Source organism: Falco cherrug, chromosome 1, assembly GCF_023634085.1.
Source record: "Falco cherrug isolate bFalChe1 chromosome 1, bFalChe1.pri, whole genome shotgun sequence".
In the NCBI taxonomy this organism is placed as follows: Eukaryota; Metazoa; Chordata; class Aves; order Falconiformes; family Falconidae; genus Falco; species Falco cherrug.
In genome coordinates, this window is record NC_073697.1 from 38846321 (window position 1) to 38864880 (window position 18560).

An 18560-nucleotide genomic window follows, 5' to 3' on the forward strand; every position below is an offset into this window, starting at 1 on the left:
AGCACTAGTCGTTGCATTTGATAGGGTCTGCCACGCTCCTGGCTGCTGGCAGGTCTCTTGGAACTGGCTTTAGGATGAGCCAGGTGGTAACTCCCTGGATGCTGCTGGACTCCCATACAGTGTCTGGTGTATCTGTGTCTTGTGGTGGCACGTCACGCTGGGTGCCAGGTGGAGGAAGTAGCCTGTGTCCCTCCAGAAAGGCCAGTGATGCCTCCTGGCACCATGGAGGTTGGGCTTTGCAGGCAACCAGAGCTCAGGGGTCCACCTGGGACCAGTCGGGTGGGACGCAGCAGTCATGGAGGTCTTGTCCCTGACGAGGACAAGTAGGTGCTATCAGGTTATGAAGGTTGTTCAGTCTCCACGGGGTCTTACAATGTGATCCCATGGCATCTTTCAAGCCTCTCAGCCACCTTTGATACTGGTTCTGCCACCTCCCGTCCTGTCCCCATGCCCAGTGCCACTGCCGCCGTGGGCTGGATGTCCACAGCAGGTTTGGGCCACATGCTCTTTGAAGCTGTCTGGAAGGGAAGGTGTTAGAGAGGACTCAGGTTTCACGTTTTCGTTGTTGATTGATCTCAGGCTTCCTGTCTTAATTGCTTTTGTTGTTAAGGGAGGCTACTCCTCATAGTTTGGTGCTGTCTCACAGTGAGAAACCTCTGTTTTTTTTCCCAAGTTGGGGGTAAGGCATCTTGGTCCCAGCTCAGAACCTACAAACAGGGGTCTGATGAGACCCTGGAGTACCTGAGACATCTGCATGGGACTGGCAGATATGATGCGGCAGCCCTAAGGGTGACCCCGAGCCATCTGGTATGGTAGCTGGAGGCCAGGTGGGATAACCCGGAGAACTGGGAACCCAAAGCTCTCCTCAAGATGTGTGCTCAGCCCCCATCCCTTCTGGAGACATCAAAGACCCCAGGAAGGAGGCAGTAACATCTCAGTCACCTTCTTCATGGTCTGGTCTACACAGCAGGAGATGACCTGGCAAGGGTTTGTGCTCTCTGCTGTGCTGGGAGGTGGCTGTGTTATCTCCGTTGGAACACTCATCCTCCTAGAGTCACCTTTTGGGAAAAAAATCCACACCTTAGGGCAATAGGTGAACCATTTGTACTACCTGACTCCTGGTGGACAGAGTGAGGAGTCATGAAGATAACCTGGACCAGGATGGATCAAGCCAGACAGCGAGGAAATTTCTAATGGAGCAGTGGAGTGCTGGGAGATGTGGCTAGGGAAGGTCATGGCGTCTCCACCAGCTGAAGCTATCACAAGCCAGAGGATAAGGTTTACATGGTCTCATTGGATGTCCAAAAGGTTTTTGACAAAAAATCCTTCATCAAAGATTTTTAAGGAAAGGAGGCTGCTGTGGGATGAGAAGGAAGGTCTTTGCATAGGTAGACAGCTGAGTTGTGTGGGTCGCTGTGCTTGCCTTGTCCCGAAATGAGCTGGAACGAACAGGGCTCTGGATTGGCCCTTTATGAGGAATAACTCCATAGGCTGAGGCTCTTCAGCTTGAAAAAGAGATGTTTTAGAGTTGGTGTGAGAGAAACCTGCAGAACCCCAAGTATCGGTGCAGGTGGGTAGGGGTGGACCGCTACATCTCTCCTAACGCAAGAACTGGGGGGGCCTCAGGGGGAAATGGAGGGAGCTGGGTGCTGCAGAAATGCATGAGGGGCTGGTTCTTCATGCAGTTTTGTGTCCTCACCAGAGGATATGGTGGGTTCAAGAGAGGTGGGACAAAGCCATGGAAGACAGCCCCCTGCAGGGTTGCTTAAACATACAGACATCACATCGTGCTTGGAAAGACCCTGAGCTGTGAATAACCAGTGTATAGGGATAAGTGTTGGAGAACTTGGCCTCATTCTCTTCTTAGCTGGGGTTGCCTGGGACGTGATGGGAATTTCACTGCTGTTTCTAAAAGACCCGCAGCTCCTTCAGCCTGTTCACAGTCCTCCCTGCACAGCCCACTGGCCCTTGAATGACTGTCAGTTACTTTCTCCTTCCTAGAGTGGTAGCTCTAATTCATCCTTTGCATCTTGTCTAACATTTCTTGCAGATCCTTATGCCATTGTCTCCTTCCTCCACCAAAGCCAGAAGACAGTGGTGATCAAGAACACCTTGAACCCCACCTGGGACCAGACACTCATCTTCTATGAGATAGAGATCTTTGGGGACCCCCAGAATGTGTCTGACTCCCCTCCCAAGATCGTGGTGGAAATATATGACCATGACACCTATGTAAGTGTGGCATGAGCTTGACCTTCATGGTGTGAGTGGGCTGGGGTGGATTCGACAAATGCATGGCACCATTCCTGCCCTCTGGAGTGCAATGCTGTAACATCTCCAGGTGGCTCAGATGTTGAGCTGGACACTCAAGAAGACAAGAATTCAGCAAACAGCTCTGCTAGTGAAGTCCTTGGTGGCCTTGCTGTAGTTACCAATGCTACCATCATGTTTTGCAAAGTGGCTAAATTAACCATATTTTCTTGTGGAAAAAGGTTGGGACAAGATATATAGTCATGCAAGTAGAGGACCATATCCTGTTGTTCGCTCGGCTGCCTGGAGGTGTCCAGAGTGCCTTGTAGTGGTGGCATCTGGGGGGCTGGTGAGATGACCTTGAGTCCTTCCTAGAAAAAACTGGGCTGTAGCCTGTCACAAGAGCAGAAGGGGTTTTGAACTGCGGGTAAGAGCAGTGCATAAGTGAAAAGGACTCAGGATACATTTCAGGAATGTCTTAGGAACCTCCCAGGAACCCTTCTGCCCTCCCTTCTCCAAAAGACACCAGCAGGAAGCAGGAAGGGCACCTGAAGATCTGGTTGCAGAGCAGTGAACAGGCTTTTGCAGAGCTGCTGATACTTAATGCTGTACTCGAGCTCCTGCTCTGGAAATTGTGTGATAGATAAGGATTTCACCTCCTGTTTAAGCCAAAATGTGTAAGATAGAGTGTATTTCCAACCCTAGTAGTTACAGGGAGGAGTTTGAAAACTTGAGTCTATATGGGCATCAAACTAATCTTTTTTTCAGAACTGGTCCCATAATGGTTCAAACATTGAGCCTGATTTTTGAGTGACAAGGGTCTCGGCTGAGATACGGGTGTGTGGTGATGGACTCCAGCGGGAAGTGGGGTGGGATGAAGGCTCTCTATGCCTGTGATTGCCTTTCAGGGTGCAGATGAATTCATGGGGCGCTGCATCTGCAAGCCCAGCCTGGTGCGCTCGCCACGGCTCTCCTGGTACCCAGTCATCAAGGCAAACAAAAACGTTGGGGAGCTGCTGGCTGCCTTCGAACTGATTCAGAGGGAGAAGGTAAGCTCCCCGTCCGGACCTGATCCTGCCTCTAATTGGAATGCTAGCTTCTTCCCTTGGAGCAGCATCCAACCTTTGCTCGGTGCTGAGTTATGTCCACCTGGGCTCTGCAGCTGCCTGTCCTCGGTTTCACCAGGACGGCTGCTCCGAGCAGTCCCGGCCGTGCTGCTTGGTGCTGGCTGCACTGTGGTGCTTAGCAGAGCCGAGGGTAAGATGCTCGGTGCCGGACCGAAGCCTGGGCTGCCGGCAGGCACCGCGTGTGCCCTGCCAGCCTGGCTGGCTGTGGTGCTGAGCTCAGGGCCTTGGCACCTTTGCACCGAGGGTGCATTTGGCCCCGGATCGCTGTCCTTTGCCCAGCGTTAATTTCCGGAGGGGGTTTATGAGAGCCGAAGTGGGCGGTTACTCCTGCAGCAAGCAGCCTCGCTCGGTGCGGCCGTTCATGGAATGAGCCACGGGGGAAGGAGGCTGTGCTTCCGAGCCAGCCCGAGCGGGAAGACTCCTCGTCATGCCCCAGTGTGCTCTCATGTGCTTTCCCACACTCCCCGTCCCGCTGCACGCACCACCCCCTCGCCTCTCTCGTCTCCAGCTTTTCCACTGGCTGTGGCGCCTGGCTGCAGCCCAGATGTGCCTCAATGCCAGGGAAAGCGGATGGGCTGGAAGGTTAAATCTCCCTGTCCCATTCCTCCCTCCCAGCCCTGAGGTGCTAATTGGGAATGAGGGTCCCGCAGCTCCCTCCTCCGTCTCTCCGATGTAGGTCGCAGTTCTGCTCCTGGAGGGATGCTGCGCTCTGTGCAGGATGCGGCTGGAGCTGCTGGGGGCGGTGTGGGGGGTGTGTGTGCTGGGTGCAAGCCTTGCTGCATCACTGAGGGGCTGCTGCAGGGGGGCTCTGCTGCCAGGACAGGGCACTGAATCGTCTGCACACAGCCTCTTCTTCCTCCTTACCGCCTCGCAGAAGTTACTGAACTGGGTGGGGAAGACCTTGGAAAGGGGAGCCCAGCACTGGGCATGGGGGGCAGCATGTGGATGTTTCTCTGCCGGATAAAGCTGAGTTAGTATCGGGAGGGCAAATGGAAAGTATGTGTTTTTTTTGTCTCCATAGCCGGCTGTCCATCACATCCCTGGCTTCGAGGTAATGCCTTTCTCCTGTTTGCAGCTCCTAGGCTCTGTGCCCCTCCAGCTGCCCCCTTCCCTGCCCCTACAGAGCTGCTGGGTCCCAGCACCACCAGCTGCTCCCGCAGAGGTTTGCAGTGGACCCTCTTTGCAGCCCTGCTTCTGCAGGCAATTTGTCCATCCTGTCTTAGAGACTTATTTTAGGATGAAGGAATCCCCATGCAGAGATGCCAGTTTCCTTCGGCTGACGAGTGAGTGAGGCAGCTCACTGCTGACCCGTAAGTCAGGGCACACGTGTCCCATTCCAGGTATAATTCCTCGGGTGTTGAACACACCATTACCTTCATGCCCTGCAACAGTTTCAGCATTCTCATTGCACAGGGCTTTGCTTCCCAACAGCTCCAGCGTGTTTCCTACCCTGCAGCCTGTCTGAGCAAAGGCATTAACTGATGCTGGGTTCTGGATGGTTTTAAGTCACCTGCACTGATTTCTTCTCAAACCTCAGTGCATGGGGTGTGCAGGAAGTTGGAAAGCATCCTTTTTCTATTCGGTTATTAGATACAATTACAAGCCTTACGATGGGCATATGAGTGAAAATTGCTCTAAGGCTGTATTCTCCTTCTTTTCTCCAGAATGAGCTGTCTTCCAGCCTGGATGAGGTGAGTTGATGAGATTTAGTTGTCTCTTCATCTTGGAGATGGACAAAATTGTGCCTCCATGGGGCAGCTGCTTTTTTTCGGATGAGTCAAGCCAATAGCATCAGGATTTTAGTAACGTGAGTGATCACTGGCAGGCCAGGGCAGATGGGCTCCGTGCTTAACCCTGGAAGTGTTCCCGATGGCAGGACATGTTGGGTAATACTTAACCTTTGTGGGATGTGTGTGCATGGGGTCTACTGGCATTCAGCCCTTCCAAACAAAGCGTGCAAAAAGCCAGAATGCTGTGCTGACCTTTGGCTGGACCTCAACTGAAATCCCTGTTGAAAATTTTGCAGCTTTTCATGGGGAATTCACCATGAACTGGGGCACGTGCTGGACTGTTCTAGTTGCTCTGAAGGAAATACTGTCATCAGCATCCCAAGCTGCTGCTTGGGCAACCTGGCAAAGCTGCTACCCAGAGCTTGTGCATCCTACAGAGCAGATCACAGGCTGAACCAAGCGGTACCAGGGTAGGCTGGTGTCTTGGAAAACACAAGGCAGGGAGCTGAAGAAGGGGCACACATCTATTTAAGCGTGGTGGCCCTAGGAGCCAGCTGACCCCAAAGCCTGGGAGATGAGCTAGAGAGGGACCTGGGGCATGCAAAGAGCCTGGCCACATTTCCACGAAAGGTTGGATGGGGTAAACACATTTCTGCAAGATGGGTTTCTTCCACCCAAGCAGTATTTCCTGATGTTGTGGGGCTTGCCTTTGTGCTCCATTTGGGCTGAGGTGGATGAGCTCACGTGAACATAACCATCTCTTTGCTCTTTCTCCTCCATTTCTTGCTACTGCCATTTCTGGACGAGGCACTCCACAGCTCTGCACCCCTGCCTTGTTCTACGAAGGGCTCCTTCAATGGGTACCTTTAATGCTCAGACACTTGACTCTCCTCTGTCCCTTTGCCTTTGCCCAGAAACCAAGCAAAGTCCCAACAGAGACACTCAGAGAGACCAGCTCCTTCAGATGTGGCTTGGCCTGACCCACCTGCCCTGCAGGAACCCCATCCAAACCAACCCACCAAGGCTGCATCCAAAAGAGCGATGCCAGCCTGAGGTCTCCAGTGCCCTGAGCAGTAAATAACAATCTTTATGGAGAATCTGGCTCGTACATGCATCATTCAGGCTTGTGATATATATGCATGACCAGGTTGGCACCAGATTCCTTCTACTGCATTTCTGTTTGGTGCAAATGGGAGCAGCTTTCTGGGGCTGGATCCCCTCCAAGCACTGGGATTTAACCCACTCTTGAAACAACATGGCCTAGCTGCTCACTCAAATGGGGAGATGTTTCCAGCCACTGTTTTGACTGGGCTGATCAGTGTTGGCTTTTACTCATCCCTCTTCCAACCCTGTATCAAAGTCAGGGTTGGACTGGACTATCTCCAGAGCTCCCTTCCACCCTGATTCCCTCTGATTTGTCCTTGTTCAAACCATCCCAGCTGCCCGCAGACCCCACAGGTCTTTTCATGGATGTCTCTCTCCTCCATCCATCCTGCTGTGTCTGGGCTGAGAGCTGTGTCTGGGAATTGCTTGTTCCCCGCTCCCACCCTAAACCCTCCCTGCTCCTGCCTCATCCCCAGGACTCGCTGCTCATTTCTGTCCCATCTGGTGAAAGATTTAATGCTCGTGTATTCAGCTGAGACCCAGGAGGATGGCTGCAAAACAACCAGGAGAGCAGCAGGGATTGAGAAGGGCTTAGAAATGGCTAGTGCTAACTGAAGACATGGCAGTGCTGGAAGCCAAGTGTGTGCTGTTGGCTTTCAAAGCCATGGTTGAACCTGGCGCAGAGAGGGGACAGGCATGAGCTCCTTCCCCAAGGCTCTCCCTTGTTCCCACAGAGAAATGCCAGAGGATAGAAGGATTGAAATGATCTCTAGTCCAGTGATGATAAGGAAATGCAAGGTGTGATATTTGCATCAGTTAAGATTTAGGTGCCCTGTTAGGGAAAAATCCTCCCTTTTTGGGAGCAGACTGTGCAGCCATCTCAGAGGAGCTGTGTGGAGCTTGAGCCTGCCTTGGGGTTTGAAGACGGGCTAGGTGACTTCTGCATCTCTATCATGCAACTTAAATGCAACGCGAGCATCTTTAAAGCTAGAAATGAGCGTATGTCACTATACAAGGACAGACTGAGGCTCTTCTTGGTTCCATCCATGCTTAGGCACCTTGATGTGCTCTAAGTGCTGTGGGTCACAAACAAAAGTTGGGGATAGCTCTTCAAGGGCCATTTGTTCTATTCCTCCACCCCAAGGAAGGATCAGCTCATGTTGATGGTGCAGTGTCAGAGCAGCCTGAAATTAAGGCTCTGGGTAAGTAGGTGGGTTACCAGAAGTGCTGAGCACCCATGCGATGCTGGGGATGCTCTGCCTCTCTCCTCCTTAGGCACTCACCTCCCAGGTAACCTTCCCTTTCCCTGCTAGCACTAACCACTTCTGCGAGAGGGTGGGCCATGGTGGAGAGGACTGCCTGCCCCAGATTTACCATCTGCCCCACAAGGGAACCCAGACATCTGCCCCGAAATGGAGTTACCAAAAGTCATCAGCTAACAAGCAGCTTGATTCAGCAGCCACCAGCAATTGCCAATGAAAATTAAAGCTTAGCATTCAGTCTATCTAACATGCCACCATGAAAAATCCCTTTGTAGAGCATTTATATGCATACATATGTAAGGCTGAACCAATCCTATAATTGAAATACATATACACACTTAATTTAATGCAATAATACTCCAGCCTGAAAGGAATGCTGGTCTCCTAAATTGGTTCCAACTGCCCTTGGTTGAGGGTTGCATTTTTAGAGGTTTTGCTTTCATTCCTGCCTTTTCGGTGACTCTGAACTCGAAGATGCAGGTCAAGAAGAACCTGAGCGCTGGGAGGGCTCAGAGCCCGTCCTTTGCGAGCAGCCAGGGAAGTCTGGCTCCCTGCTTTCCTCCTCTGTGAAGGCAAATTTTGAATCCCTCACCTCCTGTCCAGATTTGGTCTCACCCTGAAGGAAATCTTTGGTAGACACTGTGCACAGGCAGCTTCGCCTGAGTGCTGTCCTGTGGCTGGCAGCTTGGCAGCTGCCAGTTATGGTTTATTGCTGAGCTGTTGCATGAACAACCGCCCCTTCCTGCATCCACAGGCAGTGCTTGACACCCTGTCCCATGGTGCTGCCCCTACTAAACTGCTGCTTTTCGGGAGCTGGCCACAGCATCTCACCCTGTCCAGCTCAAGGAGCTGTATTTCACTGTTCATCCCCCCCACTGCTGCTTTGTCCCCTCTCCGCATCCCACTGCAGAACTGTCTCACCGTGGTCCCAGTGTGGGACGGATGCAATTTCACCCCTTCCTCCCCTAAAGGGCGCTGAACCTTGATGGAGGGCAGATTCCTCTTAGCAGATCCCTCTTAGTTGCCTGGGGAAAGATTCAGAGATCGCTCTCGCCAGCAGATGTTTGATCTTTCCCAGGGTCAGATTAAAGGGACAGAAACAGTTTGCAAGTTCATTCAGCCTCCCAGCCCTCATCTCCCCCTGCCTAGCTGTTCCTCTTGCAGGGAGATGAGTTTTGCAGCAAGAAGGAGACTCTGGGTGGGGGACGCAGCACAGAGGGAGGGGTGTGATGGGGTTGGTGTCCCATCGTGGCGTGACCTGATGTGCTCTTTGCATCTTTGTTCCCTGCAGTCTGCAGACTCTGACCTGCCATACCCCCCACCCCAGCGGGAGCCCAACATTTACATGGTCCCCCAAGGAATCAAACCGGTCCTGCAGCGCACAGCCATTGAGGTGAGTGATGGGGAGCGCATCAGACCGCTCCCTCGCAGAATAACACCCTAAATGTGTGTCCCTAACGGGGGTGGGGATGAGACCCAGAAATGGGATCCAAGCGAGACTCTGTGGATACGGAGCCCCATCAGGGCTGGGAGCTGGTTCTGCTTATGGGTTATTTGTCAAAAAACGTTACCTTGCTGGGAAAATGAGTCTCACCAAGCAGTCAAGATCTAGGGCAGAGCACAGCTCTGGACCACACTTGCTTGTTGAAAGGACATTCTGCCTCATGCCAGGATGATATTTTTCCAAAACAGAGATGCTCCATTGATAGATAAGCAGTTGCGGACCTGGTATATTGGTGCATACACAGAAATGCTCACTGTGTGATCTGGCTTTGCCCAGCACCACCTGTCCTACATGGTTGATTCATCTGTCCTCCACAGTGGGCCAAACTTCAGGTCTACCTTTGTTACTGAGAAGCTCAGTGAGAGACTCGGAGGCAGATTTTTGGCTTAGTCCTTGCTGTCTGTTTTCCTCACCCTTCAGATCCTGGCCTGGGGACTGAGGAACCTCAAGAGCTACCAGCTGGCCAGTGTCACCTCGCCCAGCCTGCTGGTGGAGTGCGGAGGCCAGCTCGTGCAGTCCTGTGTCATCAAGAACGTCAAGAAGAACCCCAACTTTGACATCTGTGTGCTTTTCATGGAAGTGGTGAGGACATGGCCCCTCACAACTACCTGGCAGGAGGCTGTAGACAGGTGGGGTTGGTCTCTTCTGCCAAGTAACAAGCAACAGGAGAAGAGGAAACAGCCTCAAGTTGCACCAGGGGAGGTTTAGACTGGGTATTAGGAAAAATTTCTTCACTGAAAGGGTGGTCAGACATTGGAACAGGCTGCCTAGGGATAGGGTGGAGTCACCGTCCCTGGAAGTGTTCAAAAAACACCTAGATGTGGTGCTTAGGGACATGGTTTAGTGGTGGCCCTTGGCAGTGCTGGGTTAACCAGTTGGACTTGATGATCTTAAAGGTCTATGAGTCTATGATTCTCTGATTCTGTAGCAGAACTGGTTGGGAAGGACCTCTGGAAGTCCCATAAAGATGCCATAGGTCATCATAGGCATCTTCACTAACCTGTGGTGAATCTAATTCTGTCCTGCCTCAGTTCCCTTTGGGGAGGTGCAGAGCTGCTACCTCCATGCCCTGTGTAAGTAATGCGTTCCCTCCCCTCTGCCCACAGCGTTTACCCAAGGAGAGCCTTTACAGCCCCCCCATCATTGTCAAAATCATCGACAACAGGCCCTTCGGCCGAAGGCCCGTGGTGGGGCAGTGCACCATCCGCTCGCTGGAGGACTTCTACTGTGACCCCTACCGCGAGGAGACAGACGGTCCCCAGGAACACTCGGGTATGTGCTGCCATGAGGACCATGCTGGCCGCACACCCATGCCCTTCTCCAGGAGGAGCTGTGGGTCCCTGCATGCGTTGCTTTTAGCTCACCCCAGCTGTAGGTCTGGTACAAGAAGCTCAGGAGGTGCCAAGGAGGAGTTTAGCTCTGGGGTTGGTTGGTGCAGTGGGCTGTCCCTGGGTCAAGCTGTTCAACCCACGTGAACGTGAGCTTTGGCTGGTGTGAAGGCTCTGGGCAAGGCTGAGGTGGCTGCTGGAGGCTGGTCCCAAGGTGGCTCGGCTCTGGGGTTTCTAACAGCTGGATGTTCTGGTCATGCTCGTGCTTGCTGTGATTGCAGATGATGTGAGCCTCACGCCCAGGGATGACGTCCTAATTGACATCGATGACAAAGAGCCTCTTATTCCTGTCCAGGTATGGATGAAATCGCAGCGGTGGGGGGACACCGGTTTCTTGCTTTGCATGATACAGGGGAACTTGTGCAGGTACTGGGCTGGGGTAGGTTGTGAGGCAGATATGAGGTCGCGTCTGGTTGTAACCTTCCTTCTGCAGCTTCCAGCTCTGTTTGCACCCCCTCTTCTCCACCATGCCACAACAACCAACCACAAACTCGCTCTTCTGCCCCCTGTTTAATGTGAAGTGTCAGATCTGCCCCTGGGGGAGGGAGGCAACAGACTCTCTCCAGGTCACTCTTCCCTTCAGCGCCTCTTCCTCAGATGTGTGGTTTGGTTTGGGGCTGCAGGTTTGCAGTCATCCCCTTCTGGCTCTGCCATGTGGAATGCTGTCTTGGAAATGACAGTCACTGCCCCAGAGAGCTGACAGCCTTGAGGGGACTTACCCCAGCTCTGGAGAGGGTGAACTGGCACTGGCAGATGGGACAGTTTGCCCAAGGCCACGCTGGATGCAAAGGTTCCCCGAGGCTCAGTTGTCCTTACCACAGCCATGTGGCCAGGTTTCTTTTCCCCAGTTTTGCTCTTTGTTTGCAGGATGCTTTGCTGCTTCCAAACCCACTCGCTGCTTTTGGCAGCTCCAGTTACTCTGCAGAGGGTCACGGTGGGGACCGTGATTGCGGAATTACCCCATGGGGTGGGAGCTGGACATGCTTTAGCAGGGAAGGAGGGATGTGTTGCTGCTGCTTGAGAAAATCAGCTTCTCTATGCCACGAGTCTGACAGGTCTCAGCTGTCCTTTGTAGCTTGGTCAGGCTGGGCATGCCACTGGGCTTGCTGTTCTTCCTTCCTGCAGTGCAACTGGAAGGTGTCTGGCCACACTGGTGACAGTGGTCTGGGTGGTGCTTCACATTTGTTATAGAAATGGGTTTCCCTGCCAGCAATGTGTCCTCTTTGAGGCAGAGTCCTGCCAGTGCTGACATATGCGTGTGATGCATAAGTCTGTAGGTGAGCCTGATTGCTCAGGTGCAGCTGAAAGTATTGTCAGAGGCATTTGGTGGAGCTTTTCATGGTCTCCTATTCCCTTTGGTGTTTTTAACGTGTGCTGGCATGTCCTCCCTCCCTGTTTTAAAGGTTGTGGGTGCTGCATGGTACCTCAGGCTAGAAAAGCCTGAGCTTTCTGCAAAAGATCTGCCTCTCGGGTCTGCCTCTTGCCTTGCCTTTCTCTGCCCATAAAAGCAAGATGTAGAATGTGGGTGTCAATGCTTCTGCCCTTTATTCATCTCCTTGGTGGCACCTCAGTGTTTCTGTTCAGGAGGACTTTACGATCCACTGATCCGTGCCGTCAGATAGCTGAGGTCATGTCCCAGGATGGACTCAGGCTGAGGCCCCAGCATCAGGCTGTCCTGGAGATTCGGAGCTGGAGCAGCACCTCTCTCCTAGCTGCATCCCTCAGGCTACACCGTCTGCTTTAGGTTTGTGCCAGGCAAGTCCTGCTGCAGCCGAGCAGGCATTGCTTAAGCAGAGTGTGAGTTGTGGGCTGCAACCTCTGCCCAGTTCAAGGCTTTCAGGCGCTGGGCTAAGAAAAAATGAAGATTTTTCTTAGCAAAGGCTGTATGTGTGAGACTCCAGCCTGTCGTGGTCTTGACTGCACCTGGCCCTGCTCATGCCTACCTATCCCAAGCACTGATGAGATCCAGGCTGGTGCTCTCAGGCAAGGTCACCCTGCAGTCCTTGCAGTGAGGCATGTCAAACGGTCTGGATTTTTGGGTTCCCCACCAGCTAAGAGGTGGGACTTTCATAGCCTCAGCTCCCTGGGATGCTGGCATCTTGTCCAGAGATGCTTCAGTATTGATTAGGAGCTGTACAGTGGGGTGTGAAAATGTTGGCCCAGGTGAACAAGTGTTGTTGAAAGGAAAGAGCAACTCCAGACAGAAAATACTACTGACAACCTAACTGACTTTCCCTTTGCTTGCCATTTGCGGATCTGTTGTAATAATTTACAATTTTGCTTCATCTTGTATCAGTAAAATAACTGAAGCGTGCCTGTAAAAAACACACCAAAATGAGTCTTGGAAGAGGAACCTTTGCTTCTGCAAATAACCCCCCCTTTTCTAGCCTAGCACAGAAAGCACTTGGGAGAAAAGCAAGTGGGTCAGGGAATAATGTGCGTAGAAGGGTTGGGGTACAGATTGTGCCTCTACCTCTGGTGAGCTGTGTGATGCTGGGCGAGCGATGTCCCTTTGCTGCACCAAGGAAGCCAGTGGCACCCAGTGCCTACACCAAGACCCTCTGCAGAGTCAGCTGTGGGTGGGATGGATCCCCAGAAAAGGGTTGGAGCACCCAAGGATGGGTTTGCTGCTCTCACAGTGGCGGGCACAGACTTAATTCATGGGCTGGGAGCACTCCTGAAGGACGAGAAGGTGGTGCCTGGTGGCAGAAGCCACGTGGAGTTTGCTTTAGCTGTGGGCTAAAAAACCCCAGCAGAAGGTTGTTCTGGCCCCCTCCTGACCCACAGGCACAGATGGGGCAGTGATGGGTGGACTGGGTTTGTGTCTGCAACTCCAGCAAGCTGAAAAGGCAGAATTTCTCATTTTTAAATTGAGAAACCTACCCAACTTTCAGCTTGGTTTGACTACATTATTTTTTTGGGGGGTATATTTTGCAATCCAGCTTAAACTTCCACCCCCCCACCCCCCCACCCCCCCCTTGCCTTCTGTTTTTTTTTTCTGGTCAGTTTTCAGTAAAAAATGGTGTTGCATAGCACAATAACAATATGCAGCCCTTCCAACATGCAGTACTGCTCTTCAAGAGCATCATGGCAACGGTCTTCATGGCAGTCCTCTGCTGCCTTTTTCTGATGGCAAACCCATTCCTTAAGCGCAACTGATTTTAGAAAAGGTTTCCTTTCCTCTGACCTTCATCTGCCAGTGCCGTTTCTCACCCGTAGGTGCTCCTGCTCCTTCTCCTGTGACTTTGGTGGAGGTAACAAGGGAAATGCAAGTTCCCTCTGGGAACCCAGGGTTTTGACCCAAATCTGCTTTGTTGCAGGCAGCCGGCACGGCTGGGGCTGGCTGCCGCAGGACGAGTCGGGTGCTTTTAGCCCAGTCGCTAATTACCCTTTTACTCTGCTTAGTGGAAATTTCCCTGCTTTGTTTTGCCAGTGCTTTATTAACCCAGCGGCTGCTTTTTTTGAGAGAGGGGAGGAAAATTTCCTCCCATAAATATCCTTTATGAGAGCCACAGGCTAAGGCTCTGCTGGGTGCAGGGAGGGGGCTGCAGCCACCGCAGGACCTCAGCCTGGGGGGCTGCATGGAGCTGCGGTCCTCTATGAGCTGGTGCTGAAGGTGCCTGGCCAAGGTTGCACTGGATGTTTGGGCTCTGTGGGGCTGGTGGGGCTCCCAGTTTGCACCGTTCTCTGCCTTTGCTGTCTGGGCAGGGTGCGGGGAGCACCCTGGGGTGCCCCCACCCTCTGGTGCCGGTTGGAGGGACTCCCTGCCTGCAGGAGATGCCTCTGCCCGATTCTGCCATGCCTGCTGTTGCGTGAAATGCTCTGATCAGATTGCCATGGCTTTTTAAGGAAAAGGCATCTTTTTTTTTAAGGTTTTTTATTTTCTTTGGGCACTTTCTAGAGGCAAAAAAACTGAGAATGTTTTTTGTGTTAATTTTGCAGCACTTCATTCACAACCCAGGGCTTGCACTCTTCTTACATCTGCGCTCCAAAAATGGCAAAATTTCAAAGTTCTTTTGGCCTCCACCTTTTTATTGCAGTTAGTTTGGAAAAGAAAATGAAAAATTGTCCTTCATAGCTTTTTCCCCGCCCCCCATCTTTTGACCGGTGTTAACCATGTACATGCTTCTTGGTGGCAGGGGGTGTGCAAGCCAGAGACCATATAGGTGCCATGCAGACATATGTGCACCTGTATTTAAGAAACCGCATGTGAAAACCTCCATCACTGTTGAGGTGATGCTTTGGCCACTTCCAATTGCTGTGGGACCTCTTGGAGATGCTGAGCAGGGTATTTTGGGGTAGTTTGGGAGGCACAGAGGGATCATGGTATGCAGGGACCTCTTGCACGTGCAGCTCAGCACCATGCTGGGTGTTGAACATGTTGGCGGAGTGGTCAAAGGTGGCAGAAGGTGACAGGAGGGGTGGGAGGAGAGGGGTAGCCTGCTCATCCTCCGAGTCTGTCCTGAAACCTGCCTCTCATTAGGCTAATTTGGAGTGAGGCCAGAAGCTCTGTTACTGTGTGTATGCAGTGCCCTGGCACAGCAGGGCCATTTGAATGGCAAACAAGAATTAATCCCCTCCCAGATGTGGCGGTGCGTTGTGGGGAAACTGTTGCTTTGTGAGCTGCACCCCATCACACAGGCACCACAGGATCTGGCCCCGCTCCCCCTATCTCCCCCCACCCCGGCACAGGCAGCTCCAGGCAGGAGCAGGGCAAGGGAGAGCATCACCAAGGGCACCTGTTTCAGATGCCTACGCTCACTCAGAGCTGGGCTGGTGGGTTTCCTGTGAGCAGGTTGTGACGGGGGGAGGAAAGAAGCAGTTTCTGACCCTCCTCCAGCTACCATTCTTTCCAAAGCTTTGCTCTGGATGCTCTTGTCCAAGCATACTTTCTGCTCTGTACCAGTTTTTAAAGTCAGTGCAGTACCTGAGGGCTCCGGCAGAAGCTGTAGGCACCTCTGATGGCATGCCAGATCCTGGTCTGCCTGTTTTTCTTTTGAATTACACCCTGCCACTCATCCTTCTTCAGGAAATTTGCATGCTTTCTGTCCAAATTCATGGAAAAATTCTCTTTCCCTCGTTCTGAAGTTTTTGCCTGAGACTTTGGGGTGCTCCTTGATGGAGATCCATACACCATGGTAGGCTACACGGATCAATGTCTCATCCTCAGTCCAGCTTGCTCTCCATCCACTACTTGCATTGAAAATTAGGGCTGTTGTCATGTCTGCAGCAGGTTGGGGTCCAACCCAGGGACCCAGTGTGCTCCCAGCAACAGACATGTGATTCTACTAGAGCTAGAACTCTGCAACCCGGAGCTGGCCCTGGTGGCCAAGCTCTCGCCTGGCAGGAGGAAAGGAGGTTTCCTACTGACCTGCTGGCAAAAGAGGCATTTTTGGAAGATGACAACCAGAAAATGGGACCCCTGTCAGGGAACAGAGGGGTTGTTGGCAGCCAGATCCTCAGAGTTTCTCTGCTGCTGTTTGCTTCTTGGTGGAGCTGAGGACCTACCACCACCCTGGTGATGTTGCAGAGCAAGGAAAACAGTTCCTGGGTTTGGGGCTGCAGACAGGGAAGATGCATCTTCCTACAGCATTGAACCCTTGCTTTGTGCTGCCAGAGCCACAGGCACGGAGCATCCCGGTTGGAGTCCCACTGGGAAGCTGTGGTCCTAGCTGGTGTTGGGGTGGAGAAGTTGGTGACAGCTGATCCTCTGTGAGATCCCCAGAGCTTGTCCCATGGGCTACCTGTTTGACAGTCTCTCCTGAGCACTGCCTGTGGGTGATCCCAGGTATCTTCTCCCTCTTGATACTTGCTCCCCCAGGCAGCTTTTGGCTGGGATGTGGGGTAGATCTGTCTGTAGGAAACCCCAGCCCACCTCCCCATTCCTGCGTGCAGAACCTGTCATTAGGGGACTCAGTCCAACAATTAGAAAACATCCAGGAAAGCATTTATGGGCAGTGGGTACAGAGGACAGAGGTTAAACCTCTTCTGGCCTCTGAGGATGCCTGTGAGGAAGGAGGAGGGCTGTAGCAGTGAGTGATGGAGGTGAAGGTAAAGGATGGCACCTCCGGCCGATGTTGCTCAGCCTCAGGTTGCAGAAAGTGAAGTGAGGTGACCTCTTGCTCATGTATGACTTTCCTTTAACCAAAACAAACGACACCACATATTGCATTATGTAATTTATTTATTTATTTTCAAACATCCAGCAAAGGTCAGAAAAATATTTCCCTAGCAATGCCCCCAGACCTGAAGGCAGGGCTTTCTTCCCCAAAAATAAACGCGGTCAACAGAAGTAACGAGCCAGGTTTCCTGCGATGTTCCCAAGGACGGTACGGGTGGAGCAGCTCAGCTCTTCCCTCGGGGAAAACACTGAGGCTGACAGGGCTTTGCCGGGCTGCCTCTGTCCCGCACCTTTGCAGGCACTTCACCGTAATGTTCCCAAACCTGCTCAAACCAGCCTTTTGGGGACAAAAGCTGTGGCCGGGGGACAGACCCCCTGCTATAGGTGCACCAAGCATCTGCTGGAGGGGGGCCTGCTGCCCGGTGGTGCTGGGTGGGCACGGGGGCTGCAGGGGGCCTGGAACAGGCAGTGACAGAGGTTTGCAGACCGAGGACCCCCAGCTCTGCCATCAGTACTTGGTCCCTGGGGTGGTCTGAAGCCTATTGGGAGCATCTATGGGCCGGGGTCAAACTGGGGGAACAGCTTAAATGAGAGGTGAAAGGACAGGAAGGGGGAGAGGGATATGGCAAAGCCAAAACACTCCACTGCAGCAGTTCGGGGAGGAAGACTTTGACATTTCTTTTACTGAAACAAACATTTCACAGACAAAACACCCAAGTTATTCAGTTTGACCCCAGATTAATTCTTCTCTGTTTGTTTGTTTGTCTTTCACCTTCACCCTTTGTTTGGGGAGCGGAGGAGGAGGGAGCCTGTTCCTGGAAAGCCAAACCAAAATTCCCACCGCGTCCCTCCCTAACCCCTCCGTTTCGGCCCTGAATGTTGTTCCTGCTGAGCCCACGCTCTCCTGGTGGCAGGCACGGCGTGGGGTGTCTGTTGCTTAGGGGGTCTGACACCCCGCAGCCACCGGGGTCCCTCTGCCCTGCTCTGCTCCCCGCCAGGGCCGGGTCTGCAGGGTGGAGGAGCAGTCCCAGTCGGCAGAGGCTAACTTACTCCTTCTCCCTGGGAAAGGGGATGGATCCCAGGCCAGAAGCCCATGCCCAGGGCTGTGGTCTCCATACTGCGTGCTCTTCCAGTGGTGACCTTGGAAGCAGGAGCCAGGATTGTTCCTGCTCGTGCATGGGTGTGTTTCATCGTGTGGCTCCAAAGCCTTTCTCCCTCCTTGCCAAGCCTGGCTTTGGTCCCTTCTCTGATGGATGACTGGAACAAAGGATCACTTTGTTGTCCTCATCTGAAATAGAGAAAACAAACAGATGCGAAACCCCTCTGCTCTGAGGTTGTTGAATGTGTTGTCCCTCTCGTCCAAGCGGGGTGAGAAGTTCAGCCTGAGGTCTGTTTAAAACAAGTCTATGTGCACATGAACTGCAAACATCATGGTTGCTGAATGTGAAGAAAAGAAGCTCGTAAAACTCAGAGAAAAGTAATTTTTCTGTAGCAAGGTCTCCTGGGCTAAGCCCTCCCAGTTTTCTTCTTTGGGAGATGCCCATGGAGCAGGGTTTTGTAAGGGCTGGGCACATGCAAGGGGGTGCTGGATCAGCCTTTATTCCTGCCTGCTCTGCATCCTCTGCAGCCTCTCCCTGTTCTCCATGCTCTTTCCTGGGCCCTCATCCCCATGGGAAGCAGATCAGGAGGGGCAGCCATGAGGTCCATCTGCAGCCCCAAGGGATGAGCAGTTTGTTCCTTCCACTCATGGATAAAACAGTCACAGAGAAGCTGTCTCCCACTAGCTTCCAAGAGTTGCCTGGGTGCTGAGCCTGGCGGAATCTTGCCCCCATAAAGAAAGCTGTAAATTCAGTGTTTCCACCTTGACCCAAGGTGTGATGCAGGTCTGGTTCGATGGGTCAAAGCAGAGTGTTTGGGGACAGTGCTCCCAGCAGCACTGTCAGGCTTGGCCTGATGCTCAAACCCAGCTATTTTTTGGTGAGAACGTCACATTCCTCCCCCTTCTTCATCTCGAAGGAAGCACACTTTGCAAGATGGAAACAGAGCTGCTGCCCAAGGCAGGGATAGGTGATGG

The 18560-nt window shown here is 52.7% G+C and overlaps 1 protein-coding gene across 16 annotated transcripts in view; it reads left to right on the forward strand.

Annotated features, from left to right (window-relative positions):
- Positions 1–18560, forward strand: part of DYSF (dysferlin) — a 104429-nt gene that overhangs the window by 39097 nt on the left and 46772 nt on the right. For 10 of the 16 annotated variants that reach the window (XM_055713943.1, XM_055714007.1, XM_055713966.1 and 7 more), the window contains 9 exons: positions 2051–2232; positions 3159–3299; positions 4399–4428; positions 5042–5068; positions 5926–5967; positions 8765–8866; positions 9398–9559; positions 10084–10249; positions 10587–10660. In XM_055713943.1, coding sequence (XP_055569918.1) covers positions 2051–2232; positions 3159–3299; positions 4399–4428; positions 5042–5068; positions 5926–5967; positions 8765–8866; positions 9398–9559; positions 10084–10249; positions 10587–10660 — 926 coding nt within the window. The remainder of the gene's footprint in view (positions 1–2050; positions 2233–3158; positions 3300–4398; positions 4429–5041; positions 5069–5925; positions 5968–8764; positions 8867–9397; positions 9560–10083; positions 10250–10586; positions 10661–18560) is intronic. The other 6 variants (XM_055714014.1, XM_055714028.1, XM_055713950.1 and 3 more) reach the window with 1 other exon arrangement.